This window comes from Neoarius graeffei, chromosome 21, assembly GCF_027579695.1.
Source record: "Neoarius graeffei isolate fNeoGra1 chromosome 21, fNeoGra1.pri, whole genome shotgun sequence".
NCBI classification, from domain to species: domain Eukaryota; kingdom Metazoa; phylum Chordata; class Actinopteri; order Siluriformes; family Ariidae; genus Neoarius; species Neoarius graeffei.
The window spans coordinates 31,685,516-31,703,418 of NC_083589.1; the positions used below are offsets into that span (position 1 = coordinate 31,685,516).

General features: G+C 42.2%; 1 protein-coding gene across 2 annotated transcripts in view; it reads right to left on the reverse strand.

Moving 5' to 3' along the window:
* Positions 1-12,755: 12,755 nt before the first annotated feature.
* Positions 12,756-17,903, reverse strand: part of itih5 (inter-alpha-trypsin inhibitor heavy chain 5) — a 47,817-nt gene continuing 42,669 nt past the window's right edge. For both annotated transcript variants that reach the window (XM_060902979.1, XM_060902978.1), the window contains one exon: positions 12,756-13,507. In XM_060902979.1, the coding sequence (XP_060758962.1) occupies positions 13,197-13,507 (311 nt within the window). In that variant the 3' untranslated portion in view covers positions 12,756-13,196. The remainder of the gene's footprint in view (positions 13,508-17,903) is intronic.

Consider the following 17,903-nt stretch of genomic DNA (forward strand, 5'->3'; position numbering starts at 1 on the left):
GAATAAAACGTTTATATACCTCAATATGCTCCCGCAAGTTGGATGGCGAGGTTTTTGTAGGCAGTGATGTGGTTTGTTTTCGGCAAACAAAACATTTTTAAATGAAACTAATCTTTTAATCCTTTCAGAAAACTGAAACATGGGTTGTAGGTAAAGCCATGGGTGTGTGCATTCCCCAGAAGAACCGCCTCCTTCCATTCTGCCATCAACTGATCGTGTTAAATAATGCTGTTGAGAAATCATTGAACTTGATTTTATACAGTCTATGGATGTGACGTGATCCTATTGGTTACTGATCGGCTGTCTCAGTGTCACCTGCGAAAAAAAACAATCTTTTAGAAAAGAAAAACACATCCGCTTTCAAAGTCACTTCATAGTAACGAGGACCTTGATAAAAATGTAGTGGAGTGAAAAGTACAATATTTGTCTTTCAAATGTAGTGAAGTTAAAGTCATAAGTTTTTCAAAAAAATACTCAAGTACAGATACTGAAAGTGTAGTTAAGTACAGTACTCAAGTAAATGTACTTCGTTACTGTCCACCTCTGCTTATCAGAGACATTTTCCCACCATCTTACCCTAAATATCCATCTAAGGTATCTGTAGTGGAAACTGTTCAGCTTCTTTTCATCTCCTTTAGTGATTTTCCACATTTCACAGCCATACAACAGCACAGCTTGAACCAGTGTACTAAACAGCCAAATCTTGGTTCTCCTCCCTATTCCTCTTGTTGCCCACACTGCCCGTAACGTCTGAAAGGTGATGTGAGCCTTCTGTAATTGGTTGCTGATGTCTCTATTGTTACGCCCAGCTATGCCCCCTTCAGGCCCAACACTGTCAGTGCACGGGCAGGGCTGGGTCCTGGTACCTGATTACCTAATTAGGTACACCTGTAATGCCAGCTGGGGCTATACAGGGGCTGGCGCCTATGGCCTCACTAGGCTCTTTCTCTCTCTGTCTTGACTGGCACTACCTGCTTGTTCTCTCAATCACAATAATGATTAAACTACCATTACACAACGTGCAAGAAATGCACAGAAACTGGTAAAGACCAGAATAAATCACAAACGTACTTGTCGCAGTATCAAAGCATACGCAAACAAGGTTAAACATGCACACCTCACCTTACAAAAGGCTACAAACTAACAAGTTGCAAACAGCGCAGCGCATGCACTAAACGAGGCACCAACCTCCACAAATTGCAACTTAAACAGCTTAATTAAGCGCAGCGAGACAGATCACCCAAACACAGAACATCAATCGATCTAAAAATAGATCCGTGAATGTTCTACACGGTACTCCGCACACAAAAAGTAGCCAATTAATGCGAACACATTCTACTGACAAATAAAGAGAGGATAGACACCACATCCGCATGAACCACTTACCCCAACGTGACTCCAGGTGAGACCATCAGCTGGTCGCCGGCGAAATTCCTACAGCAAATAAAACACAGTCCTCTGGTAACCTTACCTAGCCCCAGAAGCTAACTAACCTTGCTAGTCTTCAGGAGCCTGCTGGCCTTGGGGCGGCTGGTTAACACTGAACTCGCAACAGTGTTACACTGTTCGAAGCGTGCCCCTGACAGGAGAGATAACTCCCGACCAGGATTACCCCCAAAAACAAATAACTAAAATAACAAAGGCAAAATAATAACCAGTGCACCGAAGGAAAGGCAATACCCAGCTGGAGCACTCTGCCTAACCAGAGACTGCAATTAAGCCAAACAAACCAAACAAATGGGCTCACCTGAGACCACTTGAGTCTATGATCCAAACCAATTAAAATATCCCGGACGAGCCCCCAAGTTATGTAACGGCAGGCTCGTTTACCATCACATAATGAGGGAGACAACAACAAAAGTAAGTTTTAAGATGTTTATTTAAACAACAAAAAAAACCATGTCTAGGGATAAAATACAGGAGTGAGGTTATGCATGAGTGGATACAAATAAAAAAGGTCAGTATATAAGATTGTGTTCAAAATAACAAAAGAATGAGGCACAAGGAAAAAGAATAAGAGCTGAAAACGGAGAGAGAGAGAACAAGCAGGTAGTGCCAGTCAAGACAGAGAGAGAAAGAGCCTAGTGAGGCCATAGGTGCCAGCCCCTGTATAGCCCCAGCTGGCATTACAGGTGTACCTAATTAGGTAATCAGGTACCAGGACCCAGCCCTGCCCGTGCACTGACAGTGTTGGGCCTGAAGGGGGCATAGCTGGGTGTAACACTATTTCCTCCTCCTTTCTTGTCTACCATAGCTCCTAAATACAGAAACACATCAACATCTTCAACTTGCTTGCCGTTCAATATTATTCTTTCTTTGCTTCTAGCCTGCTCAGTCCTCAATGTCTTGCACTTTTTGGCATTAAGTTTTAGGCCAACTCTGTCTGCTTCCTCCATCAAACTTTGACAATAGAGCAATATCGTCTGCAAAGTCAAGATCTTCCAACACCGTTGAGAAGTTCCACCGTATTCCTCTTCTCCTACCAGCTGTTGCTTTTCTCATAACCCAGTCAATAACCATTAAAAATAAGAATCCCTGCTCCGAAGGGATCACCACCTTATCGTGGCAGGGCAGTTTGTGCGTCCTTATGACCCCTAGAGCTATGTTGGCTGGAGTCTTGGGCTCCTGGTAGGGTTACCCATGCTGAACAAGTCGAAGGGTAGGGTCCTGACAAAGAGTGATCCTCTGGTCTTCCAGGTTGGGGATTGAGCATAGGGCTGACAACTCTACCCCATAAAAAGTACTTGTTACAGAAACTAGAAACACTTGTGTTCATACTAAGTTCACGTTAGTGGAGTTAATGTCAATGTCATTCAAGGCCGTGTTCAGTTATTGTGCTGCTGGAGGAGATCTGGATTCTCACAACCTGGTTGTTGGTGGAGCTCTTCATACGGAAAGAATTTGAATGAAGAAATCTGAATTGTTCTGAGCTGTTGTGGAGATAGTCAGTACTTTTAACAATATCCTGTACTTCTCCTCTCCATTGACAACCTATGGGTGTAACACAATGGCACAGCTGCATGTGTGTCTGTGTCTGCATATGTGCATGAGTTCTCCTGTCTACAGCTGGTTTTGTCAGCCATGTAATGTCTCAGGAGAAAGTCAAATTCAAGATGCATATGAGCAACTTGTCTTACTACCACCAGAAAATATCCAAGAATACACAAGTGCAGTCTGTAGCAAAATGTGCAAGTCATCAGAAAGACTATTTAACAGTTGTTCCACAAAATCAAGTCATAAATGAGCTGATAGTCGAGTTGGCTATAAGCCATGTATGATGAAATTGAATAGAATAATTATTTAATTCTATCCACATTCACTGGATTTTGAGAAACAGAACATCCATCCATCCATCCATTATCTGTAACCACTTATCCTGTTCTACAGGGTCGCAGGCAAGCTGGAGCCTATCCCAGCTGACTATGGGTGAGAGGCGGGGTACACCCTGGATAAGTTGCCAGGTCATTGCAGGGCTGATACACAGAGACAAACAACCATTCACACTCTCATTCACATCTACGGTCAATTTAGAGCCACCAATTAACCTAACCTGCATGTCTTTGGATTGTGGGGAAAACCAGAGCACCCGGAAGAAACCCACGCGGACACGGGGAGAACATGCAAACTCCACACAGAAAGGCCCTCGTCGGCCACTGGGCTCGGACCCAGAACCTTCTTGCTGTGAAGCGACAGCGCTAACCACTACACCACCATGCCGCCCCGAGAAACAGAACATTTTTATTTTTTGCAAATTCAGTAAATAAAAACTTTATACAAAACATCCAACAAAATCATTTCCGTTTAGGCAGACTTCTTAAAAACCTATCAATGGCTGCATGAATTGACTTTAGTGTTGTTGGTTTTTTGTAGAAAGTGCCATCTTGCTGTTACGCCGAGGTATAGATTAGCTTTAGACATTTATTTAATTCTTCCTTGGACATTTCAGTTCTGTACTTTTCAAACTTCTTTGAGCTTTTGAACCAGTCTAAAAAAATTCAAGTTTTAATGCTTAAAGATGAAGAATGTAAACAAACCAGTGAAATGACAGTAGCAATTTGTGAAAAATGCTATAATAATAATATCCATCCATCATCTGTAGCTGCTTATCCTGTCCTACAGGGTCGCAGGCAAGCTGGAGCCTATCCCAGCTGACTATGGGCGAGAAGCGGGGTACACCCTGGACAAGTCGCCAGGTCATCACAGGGCTGACACATAGACACAGACAACCATTCACACTCACATTCACATCTACGGTCAATTTAGAGCCACCAATTAGCCTAAGCTGCATGCCTTTGGGGGAAATCAGAGCACCCGGAAGAAACCCATGCGGACATGGGGAGAACCCAGGATCTTCTTGCTGTGAGGCAACAGTGCTACACTACACCACCGTGCCACCCTATAATAATAATTCTTGGAAAAATAAAAAAGAGATGTTTTTATCATCAAATACTTTCATTCCATATTTTGTTGCTTTTTTAAAATTTTGGGGGGGTTTTGTTTTTGAGTAGTTTTTATTTCATCCTCGGGTGGTTCTGCAACACGCTCCGCCATTTTGTTTTTCTCTGCTCACGGTATATGAGCTGATAGCCTAGTAGTAAAGTAGCCAATCAAAGCGCACCATTGCTCATATCCAGTGAATGTGGATCGAATAAAAAGGCATATGGAAGTGCACAAGGAAAAAAATCATGTCAGTCCGTTCATGAACCCATCATGCATCTGCTACATTGGAACCATGCAAGTCTGCTACTGACTTGAAGTATCAACCATGAGCACACAACTGGAGGGAGGAGACGGAAGAAAAACAAAAGAAAGAGACACTGCGATGGCTATCATCTGTCAAATATATGGAGCAACCACCACATGTTTAATACTCCAAATATTCATATCTGTATTTGGATTTAAACATAGAGTGGGTGTGCTTGGTTTGTGAATTCTGGCTCTGACATTTGCTCAGTTTCAGCTGTATCACTCACTCCAGGTCACAACTATAGATGTTTATACCTGTTGGATCTGGTTCCCAATATATCACCAAACTTGAAGCCTAATTTAAAGGTGCATTAGGTAAGATTAGTCTGTTTTATTGTAATTCAGGTGAGTTTGACATTTGAGTGAGTTCATGAAGCTCTGCCCCAGAATGAGGAAGGCTTAGATGGCCCATAGATTCTATAAAATGACTGACAGGAGGCAAATCCAAAACCAAACAAGCATTCCGGACCAAATGAAGTTCTCAGTGACTTAAAGGAGAACTGAAGTCATTTTTAAACTTGCTTTATTTCTTAATTAATGTGTTATTCAATTACGTTTTCAGTTTTAGTAACCTTATATCGTGGCTCGTATTGGCATATTATATTACACTTATTGGCCTTTTCGGTTTTTAACCATGTTGAATGTAGTTTGTTTGGTCCACGGCAGGCGTCGCTTATCTGTGCAATCTTCACAAGACTTGTGTGAGACTTCAAACGTGAAGTGTCGGCACCGCCATTTTGAAAACTGTTTACACAGCGGCCAGATTGCCATATCATTCCAATTTAGATTAATTTCGAGATTTGCCAGCTTCATCAGTGATGGAGATTATTCCATACGACTTCGAACCAACGTGGAGTAGAGAAGAGTTGGAAAGACGACAGGATAAGGACGAGTCCATTGTGCTGGTATGTACTTACTGTCGCACAAGTAAAACATGCCAGATCAGGCAGCTGGTGGGTTTTCAAAATAATAAATACATACATATGTATTTATCACAAAAATACATTATACTGAGCGCATTTCCCACATAATCCTCACTAAGGTTTTGGACAGCACTACAAAATGGCGTCCACACTATATAGTGCACTATATAGTGAGTAGGGAGAGATTTTGGACACAGGGAAAACTGCCGGCTTGATTACGTCAGCATTCAAAGGAGGGCGCATGCATCTTTTGACAATGTTGGCAGATGTTGGTCACTTTGATTTCTGCTGTACGTTTTACTTCCATCCTACGATGTCTCACGCAGGTGTCAGTGAATCTCATTTACTGCCATTGCTTTGACATATGGACTGATATATTACACAGCATATTTCAAACATTCATAATTTGCTATAGCAGTGACAAAATAGCTGTCAGAAATGCATTCCTATATTTAATAAAATGAGATAAACAGAATTTTGAACATAAAAAATTGCCTTCAGTTCCCTTTTAATAAACTTTTGCTGATGCAATGGTTTAGCCTATTGTTTTTTATCATTTAAATATTTTCCAAGTTATTAGTACAAATAAGGAATTAAAAACTGTACCTTTAAACTACAGAGACGCCTGTTACTAAGATGAATAAATAAATGTGGTGTTTGATGCTTTTTTTTTTGTGACCCATGGGATCACCTCGATTTCTTGAGATGCCTTGGGAACTTTCTTGGCATTTGTATTTGTTTCTGTTGAGAGCATGATGTCTGTTCATTCTGAATGATATATTTGTGTTTGTTTACATCCCTTTGAATGCTGAAGGATACATGACCCAACATGCCTACCATAAGCACTTCTGGAAACCATCTTCAAGCATAGAACACAAACCTCCATGCAAACTTGAGTTGACCAGATTGATAGTCTGAAAGGGCTTTTGTTGTCTGAGTTCTGACTCAAATGGGGCAACACTGGTAAGAACTAGTAAGAATCATACACAATGTCTGTATGCTTTTTGTCCACAGTAACACTCTTGGAGGTCAACCTTTGTCAACTGCTGAAAAAACAAAACAAAGTTTATTAGTCACAAGTTAAGTACTGTACAAACCTTCCCATGTTCTTTACCTCGATGTGTTCTTCCCGAGGAAAGCTGGAGCCAATTCCAGCTGACTTCGGGCAAGAGACTGGGTACACCCTGGACAGGTCACCAATCTATTGCAGGACTAACACAGAGACAAACAACCATTCACACTCATGGGCAATTTAGACCTGATCCATGTCTTTGGACTGTGGGAGGATACCAGAGTGCCCAGAATAAACCCATGCAGGCACGGGGAGAACACACAAACTCCACAAAGAAAGACCTGAGTTTGCTGCAAGGTTCAAATCCAGAACCTTCTTACTGTGAGATAACAGTGGTAACCACTGCACCATTGTGCTGCCCCATGTGTTTATATTTCTTCTTCTTCTTCTCCTTTTGACTGCTCCTGTTAGGGGTTGCCACAGCAGATCTGTTCCACATGTTTGATTTGGCATACAGTGGTGCTTGAAAATTTGTGAACCCTTTAGAATTTTCTATATTTCTGCATAAATATGACCTAAAACATCATCAGATTTTCACACAAGTCCTAAAAGTAGATAAAGAGAACCCAGTTAAACAAATGAGACAAAAATATTATACTCGGTCATTTATTTATTGAGGAAAATGATCCAATATTACATATCTGCGAGTGGCAAAAGTATGTGAACCTTTGCTTTCAGTATCCGGTGTGACCCCCTTGTGCAGCAATAACTGTAACTAAACATTTCCAGTAACTGTTGATCAGTCCTGCACACCAGCTTGGAGGAATTTTAGCCCATTCCTCTGTACAGAACAGCTTCAACTCTGGGATGTTGGTGGGTTTCCTCACATGAACTGCTCACTTCAGGTCCTTCCACAACATTTCCATTGGATTAAGATCAGGACTTTGACTTGGCCATTCCAAAACATTAACTTTATTCTTCTTTAACCATTCTTTGGTAGAACGACTTGTGTGCTTAGGGTCGTTGTCTTGCTGCATGACCCACCTTCTCTTGAGATTCAGTTCATGGACAGATGTCCTGACATTTTCCTTTAGAATTTGCTGGTATAATTCAGGATTCATTGTTCCATCAATGATGGCAAGCCGTCCTGGCCCAGATGCAGCAAAACAGGCCCAAACCATGATACTACCACCACCATGTTTCACAGATGGGATAAGGTTCTTATGCTGGAATGCAGTGTTTTCCTTTCTCCAAACGTAATGCTTCTCATTTAAAGCAAAAAGTTCTATTTTGGTCTCATCTGTCCTCAAAACATTTTTCCAATAGCCTTCTGGCTTGTCCACGTGATCTTTAGCAAACTGCAGATGAGCAGCAATGTTCTTTCTGGAGAGCATTGGCTTTCTCCTTGCAAGCCCGCCATGCATACCATTGTTGTTCAGTGTTCTCCTGGTGGTGGACTCATGAACATTAACATTAGCCAATGTGAGAGAGGCCTTCAGTTGCTTAGAAGTTACCCTGGGGTCCTTTGTGACCTCGCCGACTATTACACACCTTGTTCTTGGAGTGATCTTTGTTGGTCGACCACTCCTGGGGAGGGTAACAATGGTCTTGAATTTACTCCATTTGTACACAATCTGTCTGACTGTGGATTGGTGGAGTCCAAACTCTTTAGAGATGGTTTTGTAACCTTTTCCAGCCTGATGAGCATCAACAACGCTTTTTCTGAGGTCCTCAGAAATCTCCTTTGTTCGTGCCATGATACACTTCCACAAACGTGTTGTGAAGATCAGACTTTGATAGATCCCTGTTCTTTAAATAAAACAGGGTGCCCACTCACACCTGATTGTCATCCCATTGATTGAAAACACTTGACTCTGATTTCACCTTCAAATTAACTGCTAATCCTAGAGGTTCACATGCTTTTGCCACTCACAGATATGTAATATTGGATCATTTTCCTCAATAAATAAATGACCAGGTATAATATTTTTGTCTCGTTTGTTTAACTGGGTTCTCTTTATCTAATTGTGTGAAAATCTGATCATGTTTTAGGTCGTATTTATGCAGAAATATAGAAAATTCTAAAGGGTTCACAAACTTTCAAGCACCACTGTAGGTTTTACACTGGATGCCCTTTCTGATGCAACCCTCCCCAGTTTATCTGGGCTTGGGACCGGCGCTACATATGCACTGGCTTGTGCAACACCAGTGGCTGGGTATTTTACCTAACCTGCATGTCTTTGAACTGTGGGGGAAACCGGAGCACCTGGAGGAAACCCATGCAGGCATGTGGAGAACATGCAAACTCCACACAGAAAGGCCCCTGTCCACTGTGAGTCTTACTGTCATCGCAAAAAGCCCCTACTAGCCGTGCTGCTGACTTGGTTCAGGTGTACAAAAGGAGTACATAGTGTATGCATTCTTGATTTGTCGCAAGACCCGTAGAATTTGCATGTGCAGGACCAAAAGTCTCCACGGGCAGTCTGTGACCTTATATGGCACTGAACACACGCAAGTGTTGCGCAAGTCTTGAGCATGGTTTTGCCTATTTTTTTTTTACCATAGACCGCCTGTAGCAGCCCATACGGCCGGTTGTGAGTGCGGCTTTAGATGCTATTAAAGACTCCATCTTGGACACCACTGCTCAAGAAAAATCTGGAGATGTGAATCTGAATGGGTCATCCAGAAAGTCAAATTAAGCATAACCTGATTCCATCCATCCATTATCTGTAGCCACTTATCCTGTGCAGGGTCACGGGCAAGCTGAAGCCTATCCCAGCTGACTATGGGCAAGAGGCGGGGTACACCCTGGACAAGTCACCAGATCATCACAGGGCTGACACATAGAGACACACAACCATTCACACTCACGGTCAATTTAGAGCCACCAATTAGCCTAATCTGCATGTCTTTGGACTGTGGGTGAAACCGGAGCAAACCCACACAGACACAGGGAGAACATAACTCCACACAGAAAGACTCCCATCAGCCACTGGGCTCGAACCCAGAACCTTCTTGCTGTGAGGCGGCAGTGCTAACCACTACACCACCGTGCCACCCCATAACCTGACTCTGAATACAAACATCTTTTTGATGTTACATCAACTAATTATTAATGTAACTTTTGAACTTAAGTCCCTGACTCTGAATACAGGCCGAGATAATTGCAACCACTTTTTTTTTTATAATGATACATGGATATGGGATGTTGTAACTGCTCATAATGTGACTGAATTACATCAGTTGTAATGATGTAACCAAATAAAAAATATATATTTTTCATTTTTAAGCTAATGGGTCTCAGTGGCACTGTGGTTATCACTGTCACCTCACAGCAAGAAGGTTCTGGGTTCGAACCTTACAGTCAACTGGAGCCTGTCTGTGTGGAGTTTGCATGTTCTCCTTCTTTTTCTTTCCGTGCTTCCACAGAAGGTGGTTGCATTTTTCTTTGCTCTCCCTCTCCCTCCTTTTTTTTCCCTGCTTGTGCTCCTTTGTCTCGTCTCGTCTGTCTATACATTTGAGAGACTCTCTCCGCATTGCTCTCTAAACTAAAAAAAAAACAAGGAATTGATAAACTGGTCTTCGAATGAAATTGACACAGTTTTCTCGACGAGAAGCCTGGGTTCAGGGGAACCCGCCTGTCCTGCCGGAACATTCGTGGCTGGTTACACGATGGATGCGTGGGAGCGGTGGCAGGTCATCTGCCTGGCGATTCTTTCTGTGGAGGACATTGAAGAGATCTACCTATTCAGAACCATGATTACAGGACTTTTGCTGATTGGATTAGGCATTGCCCTGGTTTATCGAGGAGATCAGAAAATGGTGACAGCTGTTCAAAGTCCCACAAAGCTGCCCAATATGATTGAAGCAGTGGGCAGAGCTGTGGGCACTCAGACTGTGGCTATTCAGAACTTGAACCACAACATGGTTGTCATCTTGGAGATGCTTTCGGCTTTGCAAAAAAAAAGTATTTCGGAGACCAAATTGGACAGATATGGACAATCAGAGTGGACGGGCAAAAAATGCATCTGCTCGCAAGACCAAACAATCCCAATCTTATCTACTTTCGGCTCCCTGAGACAGCACCGGCCTCGGCCAAGGCCGTTGCTGGGACAACGTCTCCCCCTGAAGGTCACTGCTGTGAGACACTCTTAGCCTGGGCCCGCCCATCCTAAGTGTGACACAACACGGGGGCCTGTTGCGAACATAGTCTGGCAAGGCAAGCTATCTCCAGCTCTTCCAAGCTCCCGAAAAATCAGGAGCCAATCAACTTTGAGCATCTCCAACGGCCCTGGGTAGAGGCATGTTCAAGGCAGTGACGTAGTAGAACTGCGACCGGAAGCCATAGATTGTTTACACAATCTATGCCGGAAGCGCTTCATTCACTAGAAACATTACGAACATGGAGCAGCGGCAAGCCTTTGACACAGCGGTAGATGCTGTATTGAAAGCATTCAATGGGAAGTTCTCATTGAAAACGGAGCAAAGAGCAGCCCTGGAGGTATTTATCTTCTTCCTGTTACTCAAGCAGTTTCCATCGCATCACATACGTCAGAGGAAAGAGTGATGTGATTGGTTTAAGCTTCGTCACAGCCTTTTCTGGCTTCGACCAGTAGCAAACTGAGGCATTTCAGGGAGGTGGGTCAACCACGCGCTTTGGGAAACGGTTGGGCTTAATATCTTTGCCAGACCAATGCTCGCAGAGCTTTGAAGTTGCGTTAGCCAGACTAAGACACTCTCGCATTCCTTCCCCCACTTCCCGCGGTCGCTGCTTTCACCCCCAGTGTGACAAACGGGTGCGTAACCAGCGCCCTCATGGCTGCAGGAGCGGATGGCTGCTTGCTTGCGCTGGGTTACCTCTACCTCCTCCCCTCCCCCCTCCACCCCTTACCCCTCACCCCTGATTGCCCCCCCTTCTCCCCTTTACCCCCCCCTTAAGTCCCGTGTTTTCATGTTGTAAAGTGTACTTGTGTTTCTTGTGCTTACGGTATGTGCTGAGGTTTTTTTTTTTAATGTTCCCACACTGTACTCTTGCAGAAGCATAGAGTGGGGGTGTTTTTTTCTCCTCTCCTTTCCTCATGTTCTCTGTAATTTCTTTTTTTTCCCCTGTCTTCCTGTCCTGTCTACTCCTCTTAATTATGTGTATGTATGTATGTAAGGACAGGTTGATGGTCAATTTCACTGGTAACAGTGATAATAAAGGGTTCATTCATTCATTCATTCATTCATTCATTCATTCATTCTTCCTGCATGGGTTTCCTTTTGGTGCTCTGGTTTCCTCCTACAGTCCAAAGACATGCAGTTTGGGTCAAATGGCCACTGAATTTCTCCTAAGTGTGAACAGTTGTTCATCTCTGGGTCAGCCCTGATATAGGTTAGTGACCTGCCCAAGGGCACCTATCCCACCTCTCGCCCAAAGTCAGCAGGGATTGGTTCCAGTTCACCCATGACCCTGACAGATAAACTGTATAGATAAAGGTTAACAGACCATCTGGTGTGTGCAATAAAACTACATTTTATATTTCATATTCATGCATGAATGTTCAAAGGGTGTGTATGAAGCTTTTTTTTTTTGCTATCGTCAGTGCTTACGAAAACCAAAAACACAAACTAGACACACAATTCACACAAGAAAAATGCTGTATTTATAAAACCACTGCTTCATTATGTACTCAAGTAAAGTAAGTGATGTTGAAGAACTGCACACGTTCAGGAAACTAGTTATGTTCTAGAAAGTTCTATTTGTTCTCATCTCATTCTCATTATCTCTAGCCGCTTTATCCTTCTACAGGGTCGCAGGCAAGCTGGAGCCTATCCCAGCTGACTACGGGCGAAAGGCGGGGTACACCCTGGACAAGTCGCCAGGTCATCACAGGGCTGACACATAGACACAGATAACCTGGTTCAAATCTTTACAGACAAATATTTTGAACACTAAAACGATATGTATACAGGTACATACAGTGGCATTACGTTACAGCCCTAGACTGATAGTATAGAAAATTGAACTTTTAAATAGGAAGCTTGAGAAGTCTGTGAAAGCAAGAGCCAGACGTGAAATTGCTTTATATCTATCACATTTGTATTATTCAAATTTTTATTGTAAACATAATATAAATATCATCATAGTTAAACGCCATCATAGTTGCCTTTCTATGTATAAATGTTCAAATATGATTCTTCTGAAAAGTTACAGGGATTTTACATGTTTTTTAGTTTTCATCAAGTTGAAATAAAATTTCTCTTATCAGCATAAAAGTCTTACAACAATTAGAAACACATTAGGTTTTTTAAAAAGATACAAAAATGCAAAACATTTATAAAGACTTTTGTTACAGAGTAGTATGAAGTCCCTATATTATTCTGACATAACGCGCACACTATACTGTATAAAGGATTTGTAAAGACCAGTGAGTTGTTTGGCTTTTTTCTGTAGATTTGTGTATCGATAGCCAGTTGTGCTATCCTGTGACGGTGTGTGTGTGTGTGTATGCATGTGTGTGTGTGTGTGTGTGTCAGTGTGCATTTGTCCCATGAGGCCAGTCTTCTGTGTCAAACATGTGAGACACTACATAATCCTTGTATTTTCCATCAATCAGTTTAGCTGCATTATTCTTGGCGAACCAGCAGTGGACGGTGTGTGTCCCAGAGTAAATATGTCTGCTCTTCTCTACCACATCCACAGTGCGCTCCTTCACCTTCAGGGCCATGTGACCAGGCTCAGGGTTACCTTGGGTAATGCTTACGTCTTGTGGGTCATTTCCTGTTGCTGCAGTGATGTTTCCAGGAAGCTGTGTTAGTGTGACTTCTTCATAGATAAACTGACCTGAAAGGACATATTTAGTAATATCTGTGTATGAGTGTGAGTAAACCTTACAATCAATCAATAAGAAATAGAGGTACAATTTATTGGACCAATTTCAGATTGATGAAGTTTTTCACCCTGGCCTCGTTCCTGATACTAAACAATGCTAAACTATGTCAACCAAACAAATGAGATCCCACATAATCTGACAAAAATGGACAAATGGTGTTGTTCAAAGCAGAGGTAGCTTGTAACCATAGACTTTGGTGGGGCATGATGATAAGTAATAACCTAAAACCAAATTAACTAGAAGGACACTTGATAGAGTGTATACCTCCACCAAGCCATGTATCCAGATTTACATCAAAATCTAATCAATTGTTCCATGGCTCACTTTTCCTCAAAATTTCATTAAAATCCATTCACTACTTTTTGAGTTGCATTTGTGAACAGGCAAAAAAAAAAAAATCTTGGGTCAGCATACATATCTGGAACCTGGATCCACATACATACCCGGATTTGTATCAAAATCTAATCAGTTGTTCTTTGTCCCATGATCCACGTTTCCTCCAAATTTCACCAAAATCCGTTCACTACTTTTCGAGTTATGTTGGGAACAAATAAACAAATGAAAAGTCGTGCAGAGCACCATACTTGCAAAAATCACAAAGAAACGGAAGTTATGGCCAATTAGGTGTTTTTACAAGATTTGACCTTGACCTTTAACCTTGACCCACCAAAAACTAATGATGTCTTTGTATGACCCTAGTGAGTTGTCCTGTGCATTTTGGTGAAGATTGGTCCTGAAATAATGATGCTAGAGCACCAACAAACAAACAGACAGATCAACATGCTTGCAAAAATTTCCGATTTTTGCAAGTAACAAACGGAGTCTCATCCAACAAAGTTGGCGGAGGTAATTAGAGATGCTATCACACTTGACTTGCACTACAGGCATCTAGATTACTATTTTAGAGTAACCACATAACAGGCAGTTGAGAGTTAACATTATCCAGTGATCCAGCATACAGTCCAGCAGCTGGTAATATCATTAACCAGGTTTGCCAAGTTTTAGTAAACTTTCCAGCCCAAACATCACACGAAAGACCTGAAACTCAAGCCAAAAAATCTGGGATTATTAAAAGGGCCAATTTTTTCCTCTTTCTCACAGCCTATGTGTGAAAAAACAAGCATTTCACACTTATTTCTCATGTATGTCCATTACCCACTACATCAAGCCCCTTTCACTCTCCAAATCTTTGCAATATATCATACAATAGAAATGGTTCTGCACATCACAGACACAATGATGCACTTATACTTTGCCTTATATACTTTGCCTTTATTGCAGAAATTTATTCAACAAGATCTTGTGACCACAGATCATTTTTAAACTATGCCAATTTGGTAATCCCCTTAACTGTCCTGTCCACTGCTCCTCCCTCAAACATGGGGCAGCAGGATTATTGTCCCACTGGGATTCTATGTGCACTTGTTGCAATTTCCTTTTTTTTTATTAATAGGTGTAATAATAACTCTGTGGAGCTGAACAGGGCAGTGAGAACACTATAGACCCCTTGCGCATGACGTCACACAACACGTCATAATTTCACCTGGGGGACAATCAGACACCGTCTTTCGTGTAAGCAAGGCTTAATCTGTCTTAAATATGATTCATTTTTGCACTGTTTTTAATTGTTCAAATAGAGAAATAGATAAAAGGTATTACCATCTCCCCACTATCAAGAAAAATAGTAACAAAGAAGCAAATGCTTCAAGAACAACGAAGAAATTAATGGTTAAAGAGAATACGACGAGAGGAGCTAAGCCTGAAAACTCCAGAGAAGTTTGTGAATGCCTGCGTTTGTAGTGATAATTTTATTTCAGGTAAGAACTTGCATTTTAAAAAATAGAAAGTCGGAAGGGGCGGCACGGTGGTGTAGTGGTTAGCGCTGTCGCCTCACAGCAAGAAGGTCCTGGGTTCGAGCCCCGGGGCCGGCGAGGGCCTTTCTGTGTGGAGTTTGCATGTTCTCCCCGTGTCCGCGTGGGTTTCCTCTGGGTGCTCCGGTTTCCCCCACAGTCCAAAGACATGCAGGTTAGGTTAACTGGTGACTCTAAATTGACCGTGAGTGTGAATGGTTGTCTGTGTCTATGTGTCAGCCCTGTGATGACCTGGTGACTTGTCCAGGGTGTACCCCGCCCTTCGCCTGTAGTCAGCTGGGATAGGCTCCAGCTTGCCTGCGACCCTGTAGAAGGATAAAGCGGCTAGAGATAATGAGATGAGATGAGAAAGTCAGAAGTGAGTATGGAAGAGCTTGCATAAGAATCTTATTTTATTTCTGCTCGCATTTGAGTTAGCTTCTTCATGAAAGTATTTGATTTTCTTACAGGTGAACCAGCTTCCTTATTTGACACAGAAAACCCAGATTGGGCACCAAGCAAATATCTCAGACATAACTCAGTAAAAAAACCAACAAGAAGCGACATGTAGGATATATCCTGAAAGAACAGAAGAGATTAAGAGCAGAGAGCACTGTAGCTTTGTTTCTCTTATCAGAAGAGCCGAGTCCTGTGCAAAATGTCACCATGGAGCTGGAGTGTAGTAATGAACCTACAGTTTGAGTGAGTTCTACACACACACACACACACACACACACACACACACACACACTGAACTTTACAACAGCTGCATGCATGTGAAACGGAAATAAATCGACTAAGGCAGGAAAAACTCATCTCATCTCATTATCTCTAGCCGCTTTATCTTGTTCTACAGGGTCGCAGGCAAGCTGGAGCCTATCCCAGCTGACTACGGGTGAAAAGCGGGGTACACCCTGGACAAGTCGCAGGTCATCACAGGGCTGACACACAGACATAGACAGCCATTCACACCTATGGTCAATTTAGAGTCACCAGTTAACCTAACCTGCATGTCTTTGGACTGTGGGGGAACCCGGAGCACCCGGAGGAAACCCACACGGACACGGGGAGAACATGCAAACTCCACACAGAAAGGCCCTTGCCGGCCACGGGGCTCGAACCCGGACCTTCTTGCTGTGAGGCGACAGTGCTAACCACTACACCACCATGCCGCCCGAAGGAAAAACTATTTTGAATAAAATTGTTACTGTCCGTTACACACTTATCAACCTGTGTGACTCAGTTGTGCCTTTTGAAAAGAGAATAAATGAAGAGGGAACTGAACATTAACCATTTATTGAAATTATTATTACAAGGGTGATTATAGTTACTGTATGACTATAGCTACAACTGGAATGTGCTGATTCTGTTAGCGTTTGTAATTATTGTACCATCCACTATTAGATAAAATTAAAATAAAATCTTACAATATTGTCTGAAAGTCTTTTGATATTTTGCTATTTTACAAATAATAACACTTCAGATATTGTTTTAACAATAATAAGTATCACTGTATAAATGATGGAGTGTAAATAGCTCTGTAACTAGCTAGATGACCTCTGGGTTGTTGAGACATGGAGGGGTGGGAATACCATCTAGCCCACAGTTCAGGTCGGAGTCCTTTGAGAGTAAATGCTTTGGCTTTTGCAACATTCCATTCCCAAAAACTGATGTTGGGAAAAAGTCTTTACACAAAGAAGGTTTCTGTAGTTTTTTTAACTTGTCTTCCATGGAAAAAAGGTACATTACAACATCTATGTACAACCCCGAATCCAAAAAAGTTGGGACAAAGTACAAACTGTAAATAAAAACGGAATGCAATGATGTGGAAGTTTCAAAATTCCATATTTTATTCAGAATAGAACATAGATGACATATCAAATGTTTAAACTGAGAAAATGTATCATTTAAAGAGAAAAATTAGGTGATTTTAAATTTCATGACAACAACACATCTCAAAAAAGTTGGGACAAGGCCATGTTTCCCACTGTGAGACATCCCCTTTTCTCTTTACAACAGTCTGTAAACGTCTGGGGACTGAGGAGACAAGTTGCTCAAGTTTAGGGATAGGAATGTTAACCCATTCTTGTCTAATGTAGGATTCTAGTTGCTCAACTGTCTTAGGTCTTTTTTGTCGTATCTTCCGTTTTATGATGCGCCAAATGTTTTCTATGGGTGAAAGATCTGGACTGCAGGCTGGCCAGTTCAGTACCCGGACCCTTCTTCTACGCAGCCATGATGCTGTAATTGATGCAGTATGTGGTTTGGCATTGTCATGTTGGAAAATGCAAGGTCTTCCCTGAAAGAGACGTCGTCTGGACGGGAGCATATGTTGCTCTAGAACCTGGATAGACCTTTCAGCATTGATGGTGTCTTTCCAGATGTGTAAGCTGCCTATGCCACACGCACTAATGCAACCCCATACCATCAGAGATGCAGGCTTCTGAACTGAGCGCTGATAACAACTCGGGTCGTCCTTCTCCTCTTTAGTCCGAAT